This window comes from Tamandua tetradactyla, chromosome 16 (genome assembly GCF_023851605.1).
Source record: "Tamandua tetradactyla isolate mTamTet1 chromosome 16, mTamTet1.pri, whole genome shotgun sequence".
Classification (NCBI taxonomy): Eukaryota; Metazoa; Chordata; class Mammalia; order Pilosa; family Myrmecophagidae; genus Tamandua; species Tamandua tetradactyla.
Window position 1 is genome coordinate 40990568 of NC_135342.1, and position 13577 is coordinate 41004144.

Below are 13577 nucleotides of genomic sequence, written 5' to 3' on the forward strand. Positions count from 1 at the left end.
CTTCAGCTAATATGATCCCCTTATGTTTTGTTTTATTTTTTTTTACCGTCTTTGAAGTTCTTAGTTGTCTGTTGCCCTTTTTCTATTTTTTTTTTTCAATTTGGAGAAAGCATCAAATTCCATAAGTCAGGAGAAATTCACACAATCTTTGTTGTCAATTTCATTGTTTTTAAACCTTAAAAAAAGTTTTGCATTTATTTAGAGTTATAGTAAAAATCACCAGCAGAGTCTGAGAGAATTTTCCAAAAGTAGTCCTTAGTATTTTTAGAGTCAAAACAGCTGCTTGAAATAGTCACATTTATTTTTGTTTTTCATCTTTTTCTTGAATTTTGTATCATATAGAAATATCGAGGTGACCACCATTTAGCTGTCTGAGCTATAGCATTAATGGGTTGGTTATATCTGGACCAAGAGAGTAACCAGAGTTTTCTTACAAGGAACTGTCTGTCCTCAACGTATTTTTGCAGCAATTCTCTGTTCCTTTAAATAGCACCTCGGATTTATTTTCTCCTCTTGTCTTTACTCTATTTCCTTTGAGATGCATATCCAAACAGTAAGCTTTGAAAACCTTGGGTTTTTTCCCATTGATTAAAAAGTCCGAATTTTCCTTAACTGTTGTTGAATGCAGTCACTTAAGTCTAGTTCATATGAAAAGTAAACTACATAGTGTCAATGTTAAATGTTCCTGTATGTTTACATCATAGTAGTTAAAAGAACTACCAACTGAAGTCATTCCTCTAAATTAGTAGTGATGTTTGAGGTTTTAGAGTCTTCTGATAACTCTGGAATTGAAGACTATAAAGTTTCTTCAGTGAATCGTTAACTTTATATGTCATTAAAAACAATCAACTTAATTCTGTTTATTTCTTTTAGAAGAAATATAAACAGAGCTTTGTTTGAAACTTGAACTAACCTGTCTGGTATACTACTGCAGGGTTCTGAGCATTGTTACATAGTAGAATAATCACTTCACTGCTCAGTAAAGAATGCTACTCCTGTGTAACATTAAGTAAATGCAGATTATGTATTTCCTGTCTCATCCATCTAAGCAAATGTAACTTATCAAAGCAAAGAAAATCAAACTTTCAAATCACATAAGAGAAAATAAAATAATAATGAACCTCAGTTATTGCCTTTGTTGTGCATTGCATCATGTTAATATTGCTCACACAGCTTTCAATTAATCTAAAGCTGATTGCTTCTAACCTTCACTAAACATTTTTGAAAATTGCTGTAGTTTAGCCTGGAGCGCTTATGATTAGAGTCAGCAGTTTGAAATGGCCAGCTCACCTGATGCAGTCGTCTACGCTCCACCTGCTTTCTTAAGGTCTGGTAAGTGTGTAGACCCAAAAAGGGTCACTTGGTAATTTAAAATACATTTGTTTTGAAAGGTTGATGTCCCAGTATGATATCGTTTGGATTTTATTTCCTCTTTGGTGGGCCAGAGCCTGAGCGCTATTTCTCCTATTGTTAGAATTAGTTTGCTTTGTATTTCAAATGTGGTCTCTCTTGGTGATGTGTTATAGGGCCTGGGAAGGGCCCAGAGTGAAGTCCCTGCCCTGACGCTTGCCAGCTGTTAATTGGGGGCAGTTTCTCAGTGTAATTTCTCAGTGCTGTTCAGTGCCTCAGATGTTAATTGAGATGGAAGGCAACTCCTTAAACCAGTTTTTCTCTTCTTTCAGAATGGAAATAAATCGTAAATTAGGAATTCTGGGTCAGTATCCTAAATATTTACTTTTCCTCTACTCCCTATGAAGTAGATCTCTTATACATTTTGCAGATGGTAAATAGAAGGTCACAGATGTGAAGTGATTTGTCCTAAGCCTTGAGACTGGTATATTTCAGTGCATGTGCTCTGTGTTCTTTCCCACGTAAGACTGGAAGAAGCCGTGGCAGTGGTTCTTAGTCTGTTGCAGTTGGTGAGCCCCTTTGAAAGTGAATGATGGCAGTGGTATTGCTCCTCAGATTAGTGCGCAGGATTTTTTTCTTTTTTGGCAAACCAAAACAACATACAAACACAAACATTCTTAACATGCAAACATTCCATGTATGGTATACAATCAGTGGCTCACTATAGTGTGCATAGGATTTTGAAAACGATTTTAGAGAGTTTCATGGAACCAAGAAAGACCATGTATGAGCTCCTATTAGGAACGCAGGCCTCTAAATGCATTCATCTCACTTTATAGAAGAAATGGGCTTTGTTAAATGGTCACAGGGCTAAAATTAAGATCAAAATCTATGTGGCCCTGTCCTGTAGGCTGTGAATCACCTTGGAGCATTCAAAGCCTGTTAGCTGAGACTACCCTGGAAGAAATTTGTTGACAAGTTGTATTTTTTCTAAGATACCTTGTTCCATCCAGCCCAGCACAACCCTGAGACCTAAGGCCAAAGAACATGCCAAACAGAGGATTAGACAAGAGTTTTAAATAGGGATTTATGGGCAGAGAATAATTGTTCCCAATAGCAGCTGTTTGGGAAATGGAAGTCTGCACTCTACCCAAAACCAAGAGAGAGAGACAGCATGGGGGTAGCGGGGGTTGGTATAAAGTTTAGCAGACTCAGGAGACTCTCCAGAGATTTGGCAGAGTCCAGGAGAATTGGTTATCAACAGTGACTAGCGAAGCAGGGTTTTACATTCTTTGACCTTTTGACAGCTGTTGGGGTCATGTAGGCCTGACTTGCTCTCAGCATGGAGGACCGGACTGGGACCAAGCCTGGGCCTTGGGTCCTTACATACTTGAAGCAGAATTTTCAGCGTCACAACCCATTAATAGATAAATGTAAAATGAGCCAACCCAAAAAGTGTCAGTGAAAACTCTTTTTGTTTTCACCATAACCACTCAGAAGTGGGTTTCCTCCCCTTCCACATACATTGCTTGTCTTGGCAAGATGCAGGAAGAAAATTACTAGAAAAGTAAATAGACAATACCTTAGGAAAGAATAACAGTCAAACAAGAGAATACAAAGGTTATACTTTAAGGAACAAAAATGATCCTTATCAGGTGGGCCATGGTGGCTCAGCAGGCCGAGTTCTCACCTGCCATGCTGGAGACATGGGTTCAATTCTCAGTACCTGCCCACGCCAAAAAAAAAAAAGATACTTGTCTTTTGGTGTCATCTGTGAAATGACAAAATGCCATATTATATGTAACAAGGTCATGGGTTTCTGATTTAAGTTTTAAAGTAAAAGAATAGGAGAACATACATCTTTATACTTTTTTTTTTTTTTGGCATGGGCAGGCTCTGGGAATAAGGGTTTGGTGAATTTTCAGTTTTAGCAAAGTCCATTCAGTGGTACTGGGGAAATAGAATGTTAAAGGTGTGCTTTTATACCTCAGTAGTCCTAAAATTCAAAATCCAAGAATTATACTTTAACATTAAATGGTGTGTTTGAAGGCAAATGCAGGTTGCTTTTTGAGTACCACATTATTAGATTGAAATAGAAGGCAAACATATAAAGTAGAAAAATTAGACTTCTTCTGTTTTAAAGAATGATTCCATAGAAATTGTTTTCAATATTTGAGCTTTCTTTTTGGTTCCTCTAACCAAAATTTAGTAATATTATAAGGAAATATTTAAAACTCTTATCTGTTAAAATAATAAGTAATCAGAGTGATCGTATATATAGTTTATTAACTTCATTTAACTTAGAAATGATTTGTTTTCCCCATTGTAGTTGTGGGAGAGTGTTTGTTGCATGATTTCATTTAACAGTCATTTTGAAGCATTCCTGGGTTCACAGTTGAGCTTTTCACTGACGTTTTTGGCTGGAAACTATCAAGTGTTGTCAAAAATAAAAGCCAGTATGCTGATTTTGGAAAATTAATTTCTGATGCACCTAAATCATAGCATATATTGTAAGCTTCCTTATTCCTTCTGAATAACTGCTCAGCTATTTTTTTCTTTATTTCTAGTCTTTCTTGAGTTTAGTGTAAGTCCTGCCTTTATTTCTACTTGTGCATACTTGAGTTGTACTCTGACTGCTAATGTGTCAGTCTGTGCTGTGGTGAATGTTATTTTGATTGCTTAAATCCAAAGTGAGATCCAGATATTCAGTTTTCGTTTGCTTGTTTGTTTTAAAGAACCTTGGATAAAATGTCTAAGAAACTGAATTTATAATGTAATTCAACAACCAAAATAAGTCAAATAATTAGTAGGGAAGGAGTACAGCCTTAGATTGTTTTATTTCTCATGTGAACATTGCAGTTAGACAGTATATTAGCTTGGCAGAGTTGGTCATCCTTTAGCTGTCCCATTGGCATTGCAGTTCCATTTTTATACTAATGGTTACCACATATTGTGATTGGATGAGAAATGTCCACGCATTTTTGCTTCTATTCTGAAGTGATTAGATAATTTAAAAATGATTCCTGTTAAAATGAAAGAATTTGCTTATCTTTATAGATCCCTAATTTTATCAGTATCTAATAAGCATCTGACTTGAATATTTCCCTTATTCATTTTCATTTCTATGTAGTTCATTGATTAATTTCCTTTTATTAATTTTGATTTGATGGATGTCTTAGTCTGCCAGGTCTCATATGACAGATACTATACAATGGTTGACTTAACAGCGGAAGTTTATTGTCTTACAGTTTGGGATGCTAGAAGTCCAAAATTAAGATTTTGCTTAGGCTATACTCTCTCTCTCCAGGTCAGTAGCATTCTGGTGAATAGCAGTCTTCTGTCATATGGTAATCTCTCTTCCCTGGCCTCTCTGACTTCTGACTCCTAGTCTTTTGGCTTCTTCTAGTTTTTGGTTTTTGCTGACTGACTGTATCTAAATTTCCTCTCTTTAAAAGCCTCCAGTAATATTGAATAAGACTGAGCCTCATTTAGTTGGCCACACATTTTAGAAAATCCTATTCACAAATGAGTCCACACCTTAATCTGACACACGTTCAAAGGGTCCACAGACTGTGGATTAAGATTAAGAATTTGTCAGGGTGCATAACCCATGACAGTGGGTATATGAGTACTTGGTAAGGTTTTATTGTTTATTTTGGGCAAAACTCAACTTTTTAGTTTCTATGTCTGACACTCTCTTCTTTCAAGCATTTATATAGCAGCCTTGTTTTTAGTCTACTCTAACAAGCAGCTGATTGAAAAGGTTCTTGTAGCTTGAGGAATCCTTTGGGGGGTTTTTGAGGGTTGGGCCCCCTTTAAGAATCCAAAGAAAGAGCATGCATTTTGTGGTTGGCTAGATTAGGTTCTAAGCCTGGTTCGGTTGTTTATTATCTGTTTGTATCTTGGGCAAGTTAATTTACACCCCTGAGACTTCCTTCTCTGTAAAAATGAGGATAATCAAATTTACCTGGAGGGATTATTCAATAAAATGTTATATGAAAAATAATTGATATTTAGTAGCTGCTTTATCGTCTTTCCTAAAAATAGCTGTCGTTTACAATATTGCTAATATGTATTAAAGAAAAGGATTTAAAGGGAAATAGACATGGTTTATTTCTTTCCTACGTTTTGATATCTATCCTCAGAGTAGCCATTTGATTAAGAAAATACATTTGCTTGAATCAGAATCTAATATAGAGTTGTGCTATTTAATGGTCTATTCCATTTTTAATTTTACCTCTCATTGTCCTCTCAGTCCATCTCATTTTTGTCAATAATTATCTACAAGTTTAAAGAATTTATTTCTGATGGTTTCCATGGAAACTTCTATTTGGTAGCAGAGAGACCAGTGGGTATTTTATTATAGTTAGGAGCTCTGATCTGTTCTTACCAGATCCAGTTTTATAATCTATTAAGATATAGAATATGAAGGCCATATGCTATGACTTAAGTCCCTTGGCATGAATCTCACTGACCTTCGAGTTTACTGTCTTTCTATGTCATTATCCTCAACAAAAACTGATACTTCTGATTTCCTGGGTAAAATAGATTCATGATGAATACATCTGCCAATCTAACTGCTTTAGATTGTTAACAAGTACTTTACATCATACATTCTAAAAGTTATTTTCCTATTACTGTTTTCTTATCTTCTGTCTTTTGTGAAGCCAGAGGAAGATTAAGAAGACTTCTCCACAATCTCTGATTCTGATCCAGGTGCCTACTGAACATTTTCAAATGGGCACATAAGGGTTATTTCAAACATTACATGGCCAAAACAGAACTCTTATTTTCTACCTCATACATGTGCCTCCCTAAATCTTTTCCACATCAGTAAACCAAACCACCATTCTCCCTGTTGCTCAAGCTAAAAATATGGGTGTTATTCCTCTCTTTTCTTTACACTTTTTATTCAGTTCATGTGTAAATCTTTTCCATTCAATCTCTAATACATGTACCAAAGCTTTCTATTACTTATCTCCAACACAAATACCAAACCTGTTTCTCTCCAGCTGTATTTCTACCTCCCTAGCACAAGCCGTTTTTATCCCTGGTATAGGCTACTGAAATAGCCTGACCTCCTGCCGCTACATTTTTGTTTCACTGCAATCTGTTCTCAACCCAGCAGCAAGAAGGATCTTTTAAAAATACGAGTCAGATCACATTACTGTCCTGCTTAAACTCTGCCAGTAGCCTTCACTACTCTTAGCTTAAAATCCACCATTCTTCCCATCGGTTCCAGAACTTGAGTGGCTTGGCTCTTGTTTAGGTCTGTGAACTCCTTGTGTATCTCTCCTCACCTCATCCATGACTATTCAGCCATGCTATCTTGCTTTAGTTCCTTAAGACACAATCTGATGTTGATGTTAGGCTTTTTGTAGTAGCTCTTTACTCTCCCTAGAAAACTATACTGCTATTTGGGTAGCTTATTCCCTCTGGTTGTCTTAAACTTTATCTTCCTTGGAAAGACCTTTTCTGCACACTCAAAGTGGCCTCCAGGTATGTCACTCTTAATTTTAATTCTCTGTAGTGTTCTCACTAGTTGATTTTTTTTTCTTAGGTTCGATGTCCATCTCCATCCACTAGAATGTTAGTACTATGCAAGCAAGCACTTCATCTATTTTTTCACTGTTGTATCCCTAGAGCCCAGAAGAGTGCCTGGAACATAGTACATGTTCAATAAATCATATTGCTTATCATTCCTGAGTCCCTCCTGCCTCTTTTGGTACACAATGGTATATAATATGGTGAGCATATTGACTTTGAACTCATACAGATAGTCTCAAAACCCAGTAGTGATACTTACAAACTGTGTGAACTTCTTTGGTATCTAATTTTCTTCATTGTACATTTTACATAATATGTCCCTCATAAATTCTACTGTTAAGTACCTTGTGGTGGTAGTAACAACATCAATAGTGATTATAATATGAATGACTTATATGAGAACTTAAGCATTTAATTTTTACCAAGTACTTAATATGTTCTAAGTAGTGTTCTAAGTGCTTTACATTTAAATTTCACAACAAACCAATGCTATAGGTACTACTATCCTCTTTTGGAAAATCAAAGCATAGAGAAATAAGTTACTTGAAGTCACATAGCTAGTAAATCATAAAGCTAGGATATAAAAACTTACTTACTTAGGCAGAAGTTTTTCTATTCTGGCATATATCATAGTGCTCCAGACCATTATGTGTATAAGTCATTCATACAGCCTAGTACCCCATCAATAGATTGAAAGCATGACAGTTATTATTACTTGCTTTTTGGCAATGTATAGTGTTCTTCTCTTATTTCAAATTAGTTGATGGTTATTGGACCTTTCTGAAGTCATAGAAAACTTAGTTCCTGATGCTGGTCTCAGAGAGCTCATAGCCTGACAGACCATTATACACATTTATGGTGACTTCAGTGCTTTTGCACATACCCTCAATCTCTTATACTCTTTCATTTGTCTCCTTCTTAACTTTATTACCTGTATCACCTCCCCAGCTAATCCTTCCTGTAAGTTGCTGCCTGGACGATTTTTCTAAAATGAGCAACTGACCCCTGTTCTAGTTTGCTAGCTGCTGGAATGCAATATACCAGAAACGGAATGGCTTTTAAAAAGGGGAATTTAATTAGTTGCTAGTTTACAGTTCTAAAGCCAAGCAAATGTCCCAATTAAAACAAGTCTATAGAAATGATCAATCAAAGGCATCCAGAGAAAGATACCTTGGTTCAAGAAGGCCAATGAAGTTCAGTGTTTCTTTCTCTCAAGTGAGAAGGCACATGGTGAACACAGTCAGGGCTTCTCTCTCAGCTGGAAGGGCATATTGCAAATAGAGTATCATCTGCTAGCTTTCTCTCCTGGCTTCCGGTTTCATGAAGCTCCCTGGGAGGCGTTTTCCTTCTTCATCTCCAAAGGTCACTGGCTGGTGGACTTTCTGCTTCGTGGTGCTGCAGCATTCTCTGCTCTCTCTGAGTCTCTCTGAATCTCTCATTCTCCAAAATGTTTCCTCTTTTATAGGACTTCAGAAACTAATCAAAACCCACTCAAATGGCTGGAGACATGTCATCTCGTAATCCAGTTTAACAACCATTCTTAACTAAATCACATCAACCAGGGAGATGATCTCATTACAGTTTCAAATATACAGTATTGCATAGGGATTATTCTACCTTTATGAAATGGGATTTATATTAAAACATGGCTTTTCTTAGGGGGCATACTTCCTTTTAAACCAGCACATTCCACCCTCTGGCCCCTAAAAAAGACATGTTTTTTCCATATACAAAATACATTAGTTTCATAACAACATCAGAAACCTTAAACCTTTCAGTAGCAATACTAAATAAAGTACAAAATTAAAGACAGTATAAAATCTCATCAAGTCAGTTACAGGCATGGTCTGTCCTAAGGCAAAATTCTCTCCATTTGCTCTGGACCTTTGAAAACTCATAACAAGTTATTTGCTGCCAGCATACAAAGGAGGAACATTCATAGGATACATAGACACATTTCCATAGGGAGAAAGGAACACAGGGGTCACTGGACCCATACAGTTTCGAAAACCCGCATGGCAAAGTCCATTAGATTTCAAAGTCTGAGACTCATTTATCCTTTGGGCTTTAGAAAGTGACAGTCCCACCCTTTCCAAATGCCTACGCCTGCCTCTCTCTGAATGCAACCTTGGGGGATATTGGGGAGACCACCTTTCTCTCGGCTCCACCCTCTCCAAGCATTGGGGCCGCACCCGGGCTCTCTGCCATCTCCGGGGCACACGCTCAACCCCTCCATGTGGTGGCAGCCAGGCTCCCCCCAAACCCCAAGGAATGTGCTTCACCTTCTCCAAGGCCTGAGGTGGCATGACTCTTCCACTGCAACGAGGTGGAAGGCCCATTCTCTGCCTTTGGGGCAAACTCACCCTCTCCATGGGCTTGGGTGGGTCTGCTCTCCTGGCCCAAGGCTTCTTGACTTCAGACCTCAGCTTCCATGGTTTTGCCTCTGAAGTTATTTTTCCTCAAATGTGTCCCTTCTCTGAACCCCTCAGTCCAGACTGGCAGCAGCTCTGTTTATACAGGTCCCACAGCACTCTCGTCGGCTTTCTATGCAGTAGCCTTGGATTATGCCCATCAGACATAAGGAGTTTCCACAAATCCTTCCTGGATAATTTCATGTCCGATCCTGACTCTCTGAAATGGCTGACTGGTTCCACATTTGGTTAAATCCACACACTGGGCACTATACTCTGGAGTCTCCCTTTCTGTAGGCCCAGAATTTTCCAGCACCTCAATTTCTGGTTTCTTTTTACTCAAGAGTTCAGTTCTCAGCTTATTTCTTTCCTTTCGCACTTCACTATAAGCTGTGAGGAGAAACCAGGCTGCACTTTCGACACTTAATTTGGAAATCTCTTCTGCTAAATATCCAAGTTCATGGCTTTTAAAATCTACCTTCCAGCCAAAACCACTAGTCAATTTTGCCAGATTATCTGCCATTTTAAAACAAGGCTCACTTTCCTTCCAGTCTACAGTAACACAGACCTCATTTCTGTCTAAGGCCTCATCAGAAGTGTCTTTAGAGTCCACATTTCTACCAACAGTCTCTTCAGAGTATTGTAGGCCTTCTCTATCAAGCTTCTCCCAACTCTTCCAAAATCTTCCCTTTATCCATTTAAAAAGCTGTTCCAACATATTTGGTATTTGCGAACTGCAGCAGCAGCACCCCACTCTCCAGTACCAAAATCTGTTCTAGTTTGCTAGCTGCCGGAATGCAATATACCAGAGACGGAATGGCTTTTAACAAGAGGTAATTTAATGAGTTGCTAGTTTACAGTTCTAAGGCTGAGAAAATGTCCCAATTAAAACAAGTCTATAGAAATGTCCAATCAGAGGCATCCAGGGAAAGATACCTTGGTTCAAGATGGCCGATGAAGTTCAGGGTTTCTTTCTCAAGTTAGAAGGCACATGGCGAACACAGTCAGGGCTTCTCTCTCAGCTGGAAGGGCAAATGGCGACCATGGCGCCATCTGCTAGCTTTCTCTCCTGGCTTCCTATTTCATGAAGCTCCCCGGGAGGCATCTTCCTTCTTCATCTCTAAAGGTCGCTGGCTGGTGGACTCTCTGCTTGTAGTGTTGCTGTCTCTGAATCTCTCTGAATCTCATTCTCCAAAATATTTCCTCTTTTATAGGACTTCAGAAACTAATCAAGACCCACTCAAGTGGGTGGAGACCTGTCATCCCCTAATCCGGTTTAACAACCATTCTTAACTAAATCACATCAACCAGGGAGATGATCTCATTACAGTTTCAAATATACAGTATTGCATAGGGATTATTCTACCATTATGAAATGGGATTTATATTAAAACATGACTTTTCTTAGAGGGCATACTTCCTTTCAAACCAGCACAACCCCATTACTTCCTTTCTTAACAATAGTCTTTAGCTGTCCATCTCCTGCAAGATTAGGGGTGAGGTCTTCAGGGAAGGCCTCTTTGGAAGTGACATTTAAACTGAAAGAGGGAATAGGAGTCAAGTGAGAAGTTGGGGTGAGGAGGGTTCAAGGATCTTGAAGTTAGATAGGGCTGGGAGTTTGAGGTGGTCTTTTTGGACAGAGCACTGTCAATAATAGGAATAGATAAGAGAGGGAGGTTTGCCTTGGGAACCTTAAGCTGTTTGAATTTTGTTGTAAATGGGAGGGAAACCCTTTGAAAGTTTTTGAAGTAATGGAGTGATAAGACCGGATTAATATTTTATGAGGGTTATCTGGCCATTTATGTAAAAATAGATTGACTCCAGTCTGATGGGAGAACTATGTGTTACGTCTCTTTGTGGTTTAATACCTAACACAGTACACAGTGCCAAACACATGTTGGGCACTCAGTCCATTTTTGATAATACTGAACAAAGTACAGATTGATGGATCATCAGTCTGGATTCAGAAAGTGTGGTTACCATGATTTTACATTAGAGTTTATCTACTGTTTATAATATATCTTTAACTAGGAGATAAACTTTTAGAATGTGTCCCATTTGCCCATTTAACAATGAAAAATTTCCTGTGTGTGTGTGTATGTGTGTGTGTGTGTGTATGTAGTGAAATACTATTATAATCTATGTACATATTTTAAAATGGCATATTGACCTTTCTCTTTATGAGGAATAATCTGCAAAACTGTACATGGTGTGTTACCTATTCTTTATATGCTTCAGGTTGAAACATACATGTAAACATCATTTGATTTACCTATTAAAACATTTTGGGTTTTGAGGAATAAAATGGCTTTTTGTTTTTATTGGTACACACTTAGGAAGTTGGGACATGTCTTTTATGATTTTTATTTGGTGTATTTTCAACTCACCAATTACAAAACAAATGGAAAATTTAACTGCAAGTAATGTATAGTCTTAAAAACTTGGTTAATATCTTCTGATGGTTCATTGTAGCTTTCTAAGATGCATTTTTTTTCTTTTTAATTTTTTTAGTGTATAGTATAGCATATAGACAAAGCCAAGAAATGAAAAAGCAGTAGTTTTCAAAGTACTCTTCAACAAGTAGTTACAGAATATATCCCAGAGTTTGTCATGGACTACCATACAATCCTCTCCGATTTTTCCTTCTAGCTGCTCCAAAATATAGGGGGCTAGATGGCTTAAATATTTTTTTATCACCACAATCAACTTTTTACCCTTCATTTTTGTGAAAAATAACATTTATACAAAAAAATCTATAAATTTCAATGCACAGCACCACAATTAGTTGTAGGACATGTTTCAGAGTTTGACATGGTTTACAATTCCACCATTTTAGGTTTTTACTTCTAACTGCTCTAAAATACTAGAGACTAAAAGACATGTATATCAATTTAATGATTCAGCATTCATATTAATTTATTAAACCCTATCTTCACTGTATAACTCCACTGTGTAACTCCTGAGGTTGCTTTTATACAAACCTCAGTTAGACCTTGTTACCTATCATAACCTGTCAGCCCCCAGCCAGGACCATTCCAGCCAATCCTAAAGAACCTCAGGCAATATATAAGATTCTGCAAGGGTTCCATGCACTAGAGTAACTTTCCAGAAATCTGCAACCTCCATATGGTCCAGATAAGTACTGAAACCTAGCCCAGCCTCTCCAGAACATCAGATAGTTCCATCTCCCTATCCCATATTAGTGTCAGACCCTGCCAGTATCAAAATTTAGAACTGCCATAACCCTTTTTTTTGCCATTGCCAGGGAGATTTTCAACCCTGGATGTCGTGTCCCACATAGGGGGAAGGGCAATGATTCCACTTGCAGAGTTGGGCTTAGAGAGACTGAGGCCACATCTGAGCAACAATAGAGGTCCTCCAGAAGTAACTCTTAGGCATGCCTATAAGTGGTCTAAGCTTCTATGCTACCTACATAAGCTTCACACAAGTAAGCCTCATGATTGAGGACATGGCCTATTGACTTGGGTGTCCTCAAAGTTTAACACAGTATCAGGAGATTCCCTCATGGTAAGGTTTAATAGTTCCATAGTCCCCTCCCTCAGGGGACTTTGCCAATACTTTTTGATTATCGGGTTAATATGCTCTAGGATGTTTCTCAGCATTACAATAATCTGTACAGGATTAAAGGACCTCTTTCTCATTCTGTGCTCCCTGTGTTTCAGTTGTTCAAATGAGACATACAGATAGGTTGAATTAGATAATGCACTACAGAAAATTTCAGTTCCAGATCAAATAAACTTTTCTTCCATTGATCTCAAAGAGTGTGTGTGGTTCTAAAATAGAGACAGTCTTTCTTACCCCTATGTTCTGAACTTTAACCCCAACCTGTTCAACTTCGTTCTTATCGCTAAATATCAGGTTATATCTATATAAAACAGCCTCTCAAAATCCAGCAATAATAATCACCACGCTGGATTTAATTTGTCTGCTCTAAAACCTTGCAATCTAGACCCCTGTTTTCTTATAAGCATTTTTTAAAGGTGACCATACCATTGTTGTTTTTTTGTTTCTGGCTTATTTTATCTCACCAGATGTCCCACATGTTCGTTCACATTGTTGCATACCTCACGAATTTGTTCCTTTCTGTAGTAGCACAACATTCCTTCATAAGTTATACACTATCATTCGCCAATCTCCGTCTCCATCAGTGCATCATTCAACCACCTGTATTCATCAGGCATCATATGGAGTGCCCAAAGTCCACAGTCCATCAACATTCTCAATTTTAGATGATTTCACTGTTCCCAA

At 37.8% G+C, this 13577-nt stretch overlaps 1 protein-coding gene across 9 annotated transcripts in view; it reads left to right on the forward strand.

The window, feature by feature from the left end:
- PHKB (phosphorylase kinase regulatory subunit beta) overlaps positions 1-13577 on the forward strand; it is a 294059-nt gene that overhangs the window by 1028 nt on the left and 279454 nt on the right. For 2 of the 9 annotated variants that reach the window (XM_077132330.1, XM_077132332.1), the window contains one exon: positions 1238-1332. The exons of 2 other annotated variants lie outside the window; for them this stretch is intronic. In XM_077132330.1, the coding sequence (XP_076988445.1) occupies positions 1278-1332 (55 nt within the window). In that variant the 5' untranslated portion in view covers positions 1238-1277. Of the gene's footprint in view, positions 1-1237; positions 1333-1419; positions 1715-13577 lie in introns of those variants that run through there. 5 more of the 9 variants (XM_077132331.1, XM_077132334.1, XM_077132333.1 and 2 more) reach the window with 5 other exon arrangements.